Source organism: Pygocentrus nattereri, chromosome 14 (genome assembly GCF_015220715.1).
Source record: "Pygocentrus nattereri isolate fPygNat1 chromosome 14, fPygNat1.pri, whole genome shotgun sequence".
Lineage (NCBI taxonomy): Eukaryota > Metazoa > Chordata > Actinopteri > Characiformes > Serrasalmidae > Pygocentrus > Pygocentrus nattereri.
The window spans coordinates 10,076,595-10,090,431 of record NC_051224.1 but is presented as its reverse complement, the minus strand read 5'-3'; the positions used below and the strand labels follow the sequence as shown (position 1 = coordinate 10,090,431).

General features: G+C 38.0%; 1 protein-coding gene across 1 annotated transcript; it reads right to left on the bottom strand.

Annotated features, from left to right (window-relative positions):
• Window positions 1-5,913: 5,913 nt before the first annotated feature.
• pvalb8 (parvalbumin 8) lies at window positions 5,914-10,279 on the bottom strand. The gene is made up of 5 exons (XM_017684201.2): window positions 10,122-10,279; window positions 9,031-9,095; window positions 8,689-8,821; window positions 7,796-7,905; window positions 5,914-6,448 (listed from the first exon to the last, which is right to left on the bottom strand). The coding sequence occupies exons 2-5, from the start codon at window positions 9,089-9,091 to the stop codon at window positions 6,423-6,425; spliced, it is 330 nt and encodes a 109-aa protein (XP_017539690.1). The 5' UTR covers window positions 9,092-9,095; window positions 10,122-10,279; the 3' UTR covers window positions 5,914-6,422.
• Window positions 10,280-13,837: the final 3,558 nt, after the last annotated feature.

Here is a 13,837-nt window from a genome sequence, read left to right as displayed (position 1 = left end):
AGAAGTGGCTTAGAAAATGTGTGTGTGTGTGTGTGTGTGTGTGTGTATGTTTGAGCACAACAGCTACCCTTTACAATTTTCATGATGAATGGATCAATAGAAATGATCCAAAGTTGCTTAGAATAAAATCTCTTTACATTCACTTACTTTACATAACTTTAAAAGTTATGATTGTATTTGAAAAGTTGACATTTTGGAGATATTTGTTATTCAAGATACCTACCACCTCCCTGCAAACTGCACACTGAGGCCAAACTTACCAGTTGATACTGGCAGATTTCTCTGGCTGATATAAAAAATATACAAGAACAATAGACAGAGCAGAATGTTAGACTGAGCATGTTCTTTCTGATGCTCAGTCACTCTGAGCCCACAACAGACAACTATGACCTACATTCAGCTCAGTTTGAACAGCATTGGAAATTCACTGCAGTTGACAGAGAGTGCTGCTAACATCATATATGATGTCCTCCCAGTGGACCCTACCTTACTGCCAATATATGGCTTATCATGACAATAAATGTTGATGCCACAAGACATTTAAAGCAGGTGGATCTAAACTCCACGCCAAGCTCAGATTGTGGACATTGTTCAGTGACTTTTATTCTCTCATTGTGAGTAAGTGAGCACGAATCCTAGCTGATATGAGAAAGCTTTGATCCACGTTGGCTTCTCCTAATACCTGGGTGTGGTGTCTGCTGCCTGCTGCATCCTCTAATTGTAGGCCCAGTTCTGTAGTATGTGGGGATGAAAACCTACAGTGAAGTGGAAGTTAGGAGATCCTACATTTACGTCTGTTTGCCTGTTTGTTCTCTGGTACTTACTCATTTCTGTGACCAACTTCCCCTACTCCAACTTCCCCCCTGTGGGGGAAGAGGAAAAGCAAAGTTTATTTCAGATCAGTATAAAAAGCCTACATATACTAGACCTCACAAATGTACATGGACCATTCTACTGAATAAGTTCAAACTGCAGTCCCACAGTAACAATAGTTATTTTATTTATAAACCCAATTTTTCAAAATGTAGAACACAACAAAATGGAGATAAGATGAGAGATAATGGAGATAAGATGAGAGACACCGATAATCATCATCAATTATAGGGTACTTTCTGTTGGGAGGTGGCCGTCCCAAGCCGTAACTTCTACATGTCAATTTAGGGGAATTCATTCTCTTTTTTGCTCATTATTAATGTTGTTTTAAAAAGATCATTTTCATTTCTTTAAAATGAAATTGAAAGATTTAGATTAATTATGCATTTATTTAAAAAATATTCAGAAATGCTGTCCCACGTTTTCATGTCACCGTCAAAACGCAAATAGGGGCACTGGAAATGAACTTGTACTTAATACCCTTATATGGAGCATTCTACCAAAGTGGTTCAAAGTAAGAGTTGAAAACTTTTTTGGACTTCTAACTGACTTAGACTTTAGACTAAAATTATTTTTGCTTTGAGTGACCTCACGCCTTTATTTTTGTTAAAATAAATGTTTGAGCATCCTGTTTTGTCACTACCAAAGCAATCATAACACAACCAAACCATTACCAAATATTTCAGTAATGATTGTTTTGGTTGTGACAATTTTAGCTAATTCTGAGGAAAACTCAACAATGCTTGCCAGTTCATGACTAGCTTCTAAACACTGTTTTATGTTGTATTGGGAGGTGGCTGCTCCAAGCCCTAAAATTCAGTTATTTTAAGCATTTTATTGTCCAATGTTGTTTTTAAAACTATCTTTATGATTTAATTTAAAGTGCAGTTGAAAGATTTAGATTAATCATGAGTTGAATTTTTAAATATACTTAAAAATTCTGTCCCACTTTTTTATGTCACTACCCTGCATTTAAGCAGGAAATGTGACAGCATCTCTGTTACTCTTGGTCATATGATCAGCAGTTAGATCTCATTGTTCTGATGTAAATTTGAAAGATTAAAGTCACTGCTGAAACATTTCAGCATTTCAGAGGCAATATTATTGTATTAGTATTGACAAAAGGGAATGTTCTGTGATTTGTTTTTGTGGTCAGACGTCAGTTGGATGGTCCCCTATAGATGATCTACAAATACTTATATTAATAATAAACTTTCTGGTGATTCTCAGTTGATTATTAACAACATTAAGGTTAAGATTAGGTTTAAGAGTCAGTGTAGGTTTTACCTTGAGGTTAGAGTTAGTGTTAGGTTTAGGGTTGGGGACAGATTTAATAGAATCCTTCACACGCAACTTCAAGGTCAGTTTCATTTAACACAGATTTAATTGAAAGTTAGTTAAAAACAGACTGGGCATTTTTCAAAACATCTACAGTGGACCATCCAAATAAAGTCTTACTGTTTTTGTGTGGTATAAGGACATTCAAAGCAAAAGCATTTTAGTCTAAAGTCAAATACAGTTATAAGCCTGAACTCTAACTTTGAACCAGTTTGGTAGAATAATCTATAAAATTATCCAAAGAAACAGGCATAGGGCATTTTTATCACAATGTAAACGCAGTATTTAGTAATATGTTTGTAGTTCTTATTGCATCTTAGGAAACTGTGATGAAGGAGGAGATATGGGTTGCTAATCTGAAGCTATAAACACAGCACTGTTCTGTGTCCATTGGAAAACTTCACTTTATTACACTGATAAGAATCAAAGACAAATCAATGTACAGTAACAGTAGATGATAAGCCTTTTTCAAAATTGGTTTAATATTTGGCTGATGACTAAACTTCCTTCTGGAATGTTTTGCTCAATGGAAATGCCTCTTAAACCAAGTGAACAGCGTCTGCCTCCATTCTTGCAAATGGCATCCACTCCAGACCCAGCATGCTAAATAACTGTTAAAGGTATCAGTAGTAACTTCTACAGAATTACAGATAATGTAAAGCAAATTAGGAATGCCAGGAAGTGCACATGTCCCCATTGATTGGTGTTTGCTAATTGAGATATTGTGACTTTAATATGATTTATTGTAGAGTTTTCAGTTGTTGACTGAATATACATGATCTAATGTGGAGTTAAAAGCTAGACCATAGCCAAGAAAGGCAGCTTCCCGTCCTATGAAGGCAGATACACAACTAAAGAAATAATGCACTGCACATTTTACTGCGCATTTTACTGGCCTTTTTATTGTTGCCTTCAGCAGCCAGCATTAGTGTCATCAAAGACTGTCAGAACGTAGACCACAGTTGGCTGTATCCTTCTGCTTAGTCCAGCCTTTGATGACACAGCGGTCTGTGGTCCAGACCACAGCCTGGCTTCTGGAACGCAGCATGTATCAGTGGCCACCATCAGTGCTCTTAAAGATCGGTCTTCCTGCAGACTTCAGCTCCAGCCCTAATTGGCCTCACCTGATCCATCTAATTATTACCTTTATAAGTCCTTGATTAGCTGAATGGGGTGTGTCAGATTTGGATTGAATGTGAAACTTGCAGGAAAGCAGATCTCCAGTACGAGGTTTCGTGACCTCTGTGTCACAAATTCTTCTCTAAAAACATATTGTTCTTGCACTAATATATTTTCTGAAAATGGCAGATGACCTTTACACTGTTTGGAAAGTTCATGAGGACCAATATGATGCAAAATTCCTTATGTATGGAAAATGCATGGAAAAGTCATTTCTGATAAAGTTCAGATAACAGTGACAGTGATATGTAAGATAATGTTTTCCCTGTCAGTGTTTTCCAGCTCTGCCTGCTATCTAGATCTCTTTATCAATAGAAAGTCTCTTTCAATCTCTTCCAGTGAAAGCATGATCAGTTGTGCCCTTGTGGTTTCCAACCACAGATGACGGTTGTATTGCTGGCAACGACACTTGGGTACAATCATATAGGATGCAACTTTCATTAATAAATGGTCATTAAATCATTAATGATCACGCTGCTGTTATTGCTTTCTTGAGTGAGCTTATCCACCATCTGGGGTGCTGGAGAATGTCTCTGGCTATGATTCTCTGTACCCAGCTCTTGTACTTGTGCGAGGTATTTCATTGTAAGAAAAGGATACTGAAAGGGATGTGGAGGCCCTCTTCTCCTTGTAGCTTGAAGATATACTACCCTTTATTAAATGAACAATAACACTATTTGGATGGTCCACTTTAGATGCTTTGTAGTTAGTCAGTTTGTCTTTAACTAACATTCAACTAAATGCCACTGAAATGCAACTGAACTTGAAGTTGAGTGTGAAAGATTATGTTAAATCTAACATTAAACCTAACCCTAAACTTGACCTCAATCCTAAACCTAAACCTACTCCTAAACCTAACCATAACCTTAACTTCAATCTTAAACCTAAACCCTAACCTTGACTCCAATCCTAAACCTAACCCTAAACCTAACCCTAATCTTAGCTTCAAACCTAAACTTAAACTTACTCCTAACCTTGACTTCAATCCTAAACCTAACACTAAACCTAAACCTAACTCTAATCTTAACTTCAATTCTAAACCTAAAACTACTCCTAAACCTAACCCTGACCATAATGTTTGTTAATATTGTAAGTATCTGTGGATCATCTACTGGGGACCATCTAAATGAAGTGTGACCCAGAAAACATACAATTACCAGAAAATTACACGGAAGCCTCAACAATGAAAAATAATGATTTTTATCTGTGTTTTGTGTGTCCACAGATTCCAGTCTTTTTAGGAAACTTTTTATAGAAATCAATGGAAGTTAGATGTTAGTTGCATTTTCTGTGATGGCTTCTTGACAGCTACACATCCTTTCAGACTTGAGTCCTATCTCTCAAAGATGAAGAATTTTATCTGATGGTAACAGTTTTGGTGGTCTACCAGTTCTTTCATGGCTGCATATTTAGAGACACTGCAGTTTTGGAAATTCCTGATATCATTATACAGTCTAATCTCTTCAGAAAAATCTCCTGAAAGTCGAATAACTTGTACTTAAAGGTAAATCCCACTAGTGTTTCAGAATTTCTACATAATTAAATGGTTAAGACGTAAACATGTCGTTCCGAGTGGTTTGGTATGAAATGCTTTGTTCTAGAGAATCTTACTGAGTCAGAATTTTCACAGTGGTGGTGATAGGAACCGAATGTTTGCAGAGTTGAATGCCTCTAAAAGCTCACTCCTATAAATGGTGCAAGGATACAGGCAAAAATCTTCTCAAGAATCTTATTTCCACTATTTTACCATCATAAACTTTACATATAAAGACTTAGAAGAGGCATGGAAGTAGTTTTGGATAAAAAAATGAGTTTGTATACATTGTGCTAACGGCAACATGCAAAAATGTGGAAAAATGAGTGGAATGCCCTTTTAATAGCTCTCTTAGATGGAAATAAATAATAATTAATGTTATTTATTATTTTATAAGTAATAAATAATGGTGCTCTCTAACTTTTCACAGCATTTATTTATTACTGTATTTATTACTGTAGGCTACTACTGTAGTATCTCTTCAGTAATATATCTGAAATGAATAACGCCCTAAAGATAGAGGACCTTTTATTCTGCAGCGGTACAGTTTTGACCTTTCTGTACTTTGATATGGATTACAGGAAATTACAAGCAAATACTACAGCTGCCAACTGCCTAGAAATATATCTTTACAGCTTTATAATATGGGAGTTGATTTAAACGCTTCGGCATGATTTGTGTGATATTTTACAAATGGTGCCAAGCTGCAGTTCAGCACCATCCTTACACTGTAAACATCACTTAAACAAGCGCCCGCCAGTACAATTGCAGGTTTCAATTCATCCTGTGGGCAAACGTCACTTGAACTTACTATAACACTTATCCGTCAAAGTCAGTCTCTCAAGTTTCCACACCACTCAGCCTATAATACTGTGTTTCCTGACCACGTCACTTTACACTTTAACATGTCCAATGCTTCAAGTGTTCTTAGTTACTGTGGTGTACACTATCAGATTGAGTCTCTTCACAATGACCAAGTGAAAATACCATTGCTTTTTCTTACACATCTTTATTGCTCTGTTACTTGACTGTTAGATCCACCTGTTTTCATTGCCATTGACGCACTTCAACATTCTGCAGTGTAATGTGTTGATTTCTAAATTTCCTTCGGGATCAGTAAAGTATCTATCTATCTATCTATCTATCTATCTATCTATCTATCTATCTATCTATCTATCTATCTATCTATCTATCTATCTATCTATCTATCTATCTATCTATCTATCTATCATCCAAACACCAAAAGACAACGTTTAGAATATTTAACCATTTATTTTATTATTTACTTAAAATTATGTATTTTATGTAAGTGGTACATTTAGGAGATGCTTTTGCAGCCCTCTCTTTACAGATATTCAAAGATCAAATATAAATGGTGCTCACTGATATGTGACAAGGGGTTTCCAGAAAAAAAAAAACAAAAACAAAAAACAATGACATCTTGAGCTGTGCTGTAAAATGTGAATGAGAGGGGAGCAGGCAGCAGCAGTCTGATGATTCAGGAAAGAACCATGGCCTGGAATTCTGTTAGAAAGAAAAAACACATTCAGTTCCATCATAGGAATCGACCATGCTCCACCTACAAATATATTCTTTTGTTTCCATTTTAAAAATGCTACGCTGCTGAGCTCAACCATGATTCTTCAAGGGTTCTGTTGTAAAGACAATTGATATATATATATATATATATATATATATATATATATATATATATATATATATATATATATATATATATATATACACTCACCGGCCACTTTATTAGGTACACCTATTCAATTTCTTGTTAACACAAATAGCTAATCAGCCAATCACATGGCCACAACTCAATGCATTTAGGTATGTTAAGGTGGTCAACACAACTTGCTGAAGTGCAAACCGAGCATCAGAATGGGGAAGAAAGGTGATTTAAGTGTCTATGAATGTGGTGTGGTTGTTGGTGCCAGACGGGCTGGTCTGAGTATTTCAGAAACTGCTGATCTACTGGGATTTTCACGCAGAACCATCTCTAGGGTTTACAGAGAACGGTCCGAAAAAGAGAAAATATCCAGTGACGGCGGTTGTGTGGACAAAAATGCCTTGTTGATGTGAGAGGTCAGAGGAGAATGGGCAGACATTACAACAGTAACTCAAATAACCAACCAAAATCTCTGAGGAATGTTTCCAAAACCTTGTTGAAAGTATGCCACGAAGTATTAAGGCAGTTCTGAAGGAAAAAGGGGGTCCAACCATTTACTAGTAAGGTAAACCTAATAAAGTGGACGGTGAGTGTATATGTATATATATATATATATATATATATATATATACATGTGTGTGTGTGTGTGTGTGTGTAGTCAAATCAACCTTGACCTTATTTTGGTACTACATAAAACCCTTTCAGAGTGTAGGCAAGTTGGCAATAACCATTTTACTATAAATTCCAATCTATCCTAACAATGTGAATTTTCACAGACATACAAAAATAAATATAATTGGAAATTAATAACATGCTGTAAATGACCATATTTTGACATAAACTGTGTTAAAGCTTGTCCAGCCTCATTAAGTGAGAGCACATATGTAGGTGGAGCATGGAAGACTTCACTTCAGATTACACTGATAAAACATAAGGTTATATTGCTATATAATTGCAGTGAAGTCTGCCATCACAAAAATGTCACACCTATATATTGTTATTCTCTTTTTCCACTGACTTAACAGGCTCAGTCATTAACCCTTATAAAAAGCACTATACTGCAATAAACTGTGAGCTGTTTCCATAATACTTTCCATATGCTATTGCTCTTGTCTTAGTACATCATACGTGGTGCGCTGGGACACATAAAACAAAGATTTTCCATCATGCTCATAGTGGATGGTAGTTCTCACCCTCTGCTCCAATTTTGCCATCATTGTCATCGTCAGCAGCTGATAGGAAGGCCTTGGTCTCTTTGTCGGTCAGCACACGGGCTGCAGGTGAAAACCTTTGTAGGAAGAATCTACCAACACAGACAGAATCATGTGAACTCTTTTGGCTCTTGATGACATAACCATGTAAAAATAAGAAGTCCTTACACAACCATAATGTATAGATTAAGTGTTATGTGAGCTGTGGTGGGACTGTGGTGGTAGAGTGTCTCACACCAAAAACATGAAAATATTTTAAGATCTTTTAGTGACACACACAAAAAGCAGGTTTAACTAGGGGAAAATTGCAGGGTTTATTATCCTCATCCTTTTCATTAGATGGCTGTTGGTTGTTTGTCCCACTGCAAAGTAGTTCTGTGAGGACATTTGATTTGGTCCTATGGGAAGTTAACCTAAGTCCTCACCATTTTACCTGTTTTTAACCATAGATTACTTTTTTTAGCTCTCAATTTCCTCCGCACATGACATACCTAAGACAAAAAGTAAGACTCTATCTTGTACATTTTTAAGGCCTTGGAAAAGGGTGATTGGAGAACACCTCCAGGGTGAGAGCTTGATGGTCCAGGTGTCATTGTGTTCGTGGTTCTTTGCCAAAACTCTTTGAAAGAGTTCAATGTGATGCAAAATAGTCACGCACAAGTTGAAGCACCTCAAAATAGTATTTTTTTCTTTTAATGGTGCAAACTCCCTTTTTAAAGTCCAGGTGCTCTGTGTTACTCATAGTGAGTTTGTTCATGAACTCCTAACCCAAAAGCTAGTAGGCCTATAAACTATACGCAAGTGCCATTAATCTGTGAAATAAGTAGAACTGTGTACACTGCATGGAAATGTATACATTTGGGAGAATTTCATACTTGAGCTCTTCCTCCTCAATGTAGCCACTGCCATCGTTGTCGAGAATGCCGAAAACGGTCTTCACCTCTTGGGGACTTTTCTTGGTCAGACCACACAGCTGGAAGAACTTCTTGTGATTAAAGGAATCTGGTGCTTTTTGGGCGAGAAAACAATAGTAAGTAATATATTATCTTATCTCAAAATAGCTTATCTAAAGTTGATAATCTAAGGTAATCAGCAGTGCAGCATATATCATGCTGTTATAAAGGTTCATGCCTTTACCCACTACACCCATCACAATTTACTTATCTAGATAATGAAAGAACTGTAGCCAGGTGATATCGCCTGTGGTAAATCGATACCTTGGCAGTCCTTGATAGCACTCTCGATGGCATCAACGGAAAGGACAGATGAGAGCGACATGGTCCTGAGGAACAACCATTTTGAATTATTAACACATTTCCAACAGGATACCTTTTTGAAGAAGCCAAGTCTGTATATACAGATCTCAATAATAGTAGTTAAACGTGCAGAAGTTCCACTGTTAACATTTATTACTAAGGCACTTCTTTAAGCTAACAGCAGCCACTCAAGCAAGAAGCACAATGAATTAAACAGATAGAGGGCGCTCTAAGCGACAGTGAGCTGCCTGAAGAGAGAATTCAGCTGTTCCTGAATATCAGGACAGGACAGGTCCTCAATGATATTATTTTATTACAACAGGTTGATAAATGAAAAAAAGTCTATATCCTAAGGTAGATTAATAGGGGAATATAGTATTACACAGAAACTATACATCATAAACAGTGCAGTACTTCCAGCCTCAGAGACAGAATCTCCTACTGTTAACAAAGTGCGACGGCTAATTTAAAACAAGGCGTTAAGCGTCGCTTCTTACAGTGTCAGGCTATGTGATGTTTAATGCCTGACTCCACGCTGCATATAAAAGCAGCAAGCATCGCAAAGGAATACAAAAAGAAAAACAGAGGCAAAATGTGACGAAACAAAGCGTTCCATCGAATCAAAAAGAAAGATAACGGAAAGGAAGCAAAAGAGAAGGAGAAGGCGACGATATAAAAAAGAAAGAACGAGAAAAGAGAAAGGAAGCAAAGAAAGATAAAAGTTAAAAAAAGAAAAGAAAAGAAAAGGTGAAAAGTGACGAAACAAGGCAAGGTAACAATAAAGAAAGAAAAGAGGAATGAAGCAAAGAAAGAGAAAAAAAAAAGAAAAAGGGAAAAGGGACGAAACAAGGCAATGAAACAGTAAAGAAAGAAAAGAGGAATAAAGCACAGAACGAAAGAAAAAGGAAAACGTCACGGAGCAAGGCATTCAAGTAGAAAAAAAAGAAAGACGAGGAAAGAAAAAAGGGAAAAGAAAGAGAGGCAGGGTCTGCAGAGTGAGAGTAAAGCCCCGCCGGCTGTGTCCGCGTCCTGCCCGGTGAGTCCTCACTTACCCCGTGCAGTAGGCGCGTGCAGGTGATCCGGCAGAGAGGGAAGGCTGTGTGGTGAGCGCTGTCCGTCAAACAGGGGGTTTATATACGTTTGATTGCGGTGACAAAGGGCAATTCTTAAGTTACCTGTCTGTGGATCAAATTCGAACCGCCAGGCCCGGATCAAATTTCCTGCCTAACTAATTAACCTTTACTATTTATATCCAGCGAGGAGCTGAGTGGACAGCCTGGTCCTGATGCTCTCTTTTAAACGAGAAATTAAATAATACGTGTTGTGCTGTCTATTGTCTTTTTTTGCCTTTTCCACGTCCCGCCCATATCAGTTCATCATCAGCTCTGAAAAAAAGCTCACTACATCCATTCCTTTTCCGATCCATCTCTAACTCTTTGAACCCAGCGACCCCGCCCCCCCTCACCCCAGCCCCACACCACCCTGGTTCTCCACAGTTATTCGGTTGTATTCACTATTATGTAATTAGTCAGTTGGAGAAACAGCGGCTGAACCAGAGATGATAAGGGCATGAATGGAGAAAAACTTCATATTTACTAATCTTTGTTTTTTAAGCCTCTGTGTAGTGTTTAATGCATGTCAGCAGGTATTGCTGTTAGAGAGACGCTATTACAAAAGGTGATGGAAAGATATGTCAAAATTTCACGATGAACAGACCAACAGAAATGCTCAAGAATTGCTTGGGGGAAAGTATTTATCCATTCACTTCCATTAAAAGTCAAGACTGTTTCTCCTTGTCCTGTAAAGTTACCTTTTGGGAGATATGAGGTTTTGCTCTGTCAGCAGCAGTATGTAGGCTTTGGACAGCAAATAAAATGGCTATATTTGCATAATCAATATTGAGCCCTGGTTCCCATCAGCACCACTGTAAAGACATCCGAGTCTCAACAGTGAACCATTTCACGCCGGCCACTCTGAGTGGCTTTTTACATCTCAACCACTGAATTATGATGTTTTGAAAAGTCAGTGGTGTTGCCCTTTAAAGCCTCATACTGTCTCTATGAATCTCACTCTTTTAAATCCCACAAAATCTGCCCGCCAGATTTATTATTTATTTCTGCTGTTTTTGTCCCCAATCATCCCTTCATTTCTTCTGTTCTCTCTGTTCCATGCTGTCAGACTGCACTCTCTCAACAGATGGAGCTCCGTGGCGCTCTCTCGCTCTCTTTCTCATGCGTACATGTTTACACACAGTACTGTATTTGTTAATCAAAGAATGTTCGGGTCACGGTAAACAGTTGGCTGTCATTTTTTCGTCACTGCCTTGCTGATTCAGGCACGTAAGGTCACATTTTTGCTGGCACCCAGCTGCATCATATATTTTGGCATACTGTAATCAGTGTCCACAATGCACCTGCCAAGAACATTTATTATGGAAGAGGAGTAGGTCATGTTGCCTGACAGCTCACCAATGAGAAATGAATTCCTACAGAGTTAAATTAGACTCTGTTTACTTCCAGTTGGATTTAATTCAAATGCTTTTATTGTGTTATTATACCTTTCAAATTAAGTACACACAGGCCTACAAAAACGTCTCTTGTAGTAGTCTGAGGTCATTGAATGTTGTTTAAGGCCATTTAAAGTGTAAGTTGATTCTTTATTCCAGTGGTGTTACCTGTGATACCCATGATACCTGATCCATGACACGGTACCTGCATTCTTAGTCAAGTCAAGTCAAGCTTTATTGTCAATACTACAATAGGTACAGGACATACAGGGTACTGAAATTGCGTTACTCTCAGACCTCATGGTGGAAAACATTAATTTTAGAAAAATAGAATAATAAAAAATAATATGAATATAAGAGGGCGTCACGGTGGCGTGGTGGGTAGCGCTGTCGCCTCACAGCAAGGAGGCCCTGGGTTCGATTCCCTGGCTGGGGGACCGGGGTCCTCTCTGTGTGGAGTTTCCATGTTCTCCCTGTGTCTGTGTGGGTTTCCACCGGGTTCTCCGGTTTCCTCCCACAGTCCAAAGACATGCAGTCAGGTCGATTGGACATGCTAAATTGCCCCTAGGTGTGAGTGTGTGAGTGACTGTCTGTGTCTGTCTGTCTGTCTGCCCTGCGATGGACTGGCGACCCATCCAGGGTGTGTCCTGCCTTCCGCCCGAAGACTGCTGGGATAGGCTCCAGCACCCCCCACAACCCTGACGGAGAAGCGGCTTAGAAAATGGATGGATGGGTGAAAATAAGAGGTCCTGAAATGAACACTAAAGTGACATATGACACATACAGATTAAGGTCTGTGGGTATAAATAGTGCAAATATAAACAGTAGTGCAGTTAGAATGAGCTTATGGGGCAGTTAAAGTGATGAGTGAGTAACAGAAAGTGATGAGCGCGTAACAGTCCCTGAGAATTTCAGAGTTCAGTAATTGGGAGTGGGGGTCAGGAACCTATGTTTTGGTCCAAACTTTGTGTGGGGGGGGGCAGAAGGGGGGGCAAAGTAGGGACGGGTACTTCTGGTTACACCCATTTTCTTCTTTTTCCTTCTGAGTTGTTCTGTAGGGTTACAATAGTGTTAATAAGAACACTGTCAACATACAGTAGTGTGCAGAAGCCAGAGGCTAATATTTTGTTGATTGAATTTCTAGTGAAACAAGGTGTAATTGTTACATGTCAGAAAAAAGGAGAAAACACATATTTAACAGAAAAATGACACAAAAGCCTCTAACCCTGAGCGAATGATCACATCTTTTAGATGTAACCACTCTACCGTCACTTTAACACTTTAATCCCTCTTAAAAAAGATACCAACTTTCACACCAGCAACCACCCAAACTCACTTCAGACACCTTAAAAAGTTCTTTCTCATGGGTATCTGAAATAGCTTAAGGGGATATTTTTAAGGAAATAAAGAAAAAATGAAGTAATTCACTCACATAAGGAAGGTAAAAGTCACAGAAAAACAGGCATTTCCAAAACTGGAGTTAAACATTAATAAAAGATATAGAGAAAATGGAACAGTGCTCTTAAAAAAGATGGTTCTTTAAGGGTTCTAGAGTAAAGGAAATGTTTCTATTTAGAACTATGAGTAATATGTAGAACCATTTCATGCTTAAATGGTTCTTTGCTTTGTGAAATGTTCTTCAGACTGATGGAGAACGTGTTGTACCTGGTTCCACACAGCACCAAAAATGGTTCCTCTGTTATAAGAATGCTTTTTGGTGCTATATAAAACCATTTTTCAAAATGTTTCTATATGGAACCACATACAACACATTCTCCATCAATCTGAAGAGCCATTTCATCATGCAAAGAACCATTTAAGCACATATAGAACTCATTGTTGTATATAGAATCATTGCCTTTACTAAAGAACTCTTGAAGAACCAAGTGTGAGTACAAAGACTACTAGACTACCAAAAATGTCACCGCACTTAAAACACACTTAAAAAGCATCTACAGCATGTTCTTCATCAATGTGAAGGACCCTGTCATGATGCAAAGAACCCTTTAATCATGCAAAAGGTTCATTAAGTGTTCGTGTTTTATATATAACCATTTTCTTCCATAAAGAACCCTTGAATAACTGTCTTTTTAATAGACTGTTTTTCATAAAATCAAGCTCCACTCTTGCTTCAGATCTGATGAAATCCACAGGTGTCCATCCTGCCACTGTGAGATGAGAACTCAGCACTATGTGTCTGAAAGAATGTCTGGCTAACTGGAGAACTGGGATTACTTATCGTCAGGAACAGAAAATGCAACC

Excerpts from the sequence above, each read along its gene's own strand:
- pvalb8 (XM_017684201.2), bottom strand. The coding sequence starts at position 9,091 with ATGTCGCTCTCATCTGTCCTTTCCGTTGATGCCATCGAGAGTGCTATC. Across the intron at positions 7,906-8,688 it reads ATTGAGGAGGAAGAGCTCAA|ATTCTTCCTACAAAGGTTTT; the intron begins GTATGAAATTCT and ends CTGTGTTGGTAG. Across the intron at positions 6,449-7,795 it reads TGGCAAAATTGGAGCAGAGG|AATTCCAGGCCATGGTTCTT; the intron begins GTGAGAACTACC and ends TCTTTCTAACAG.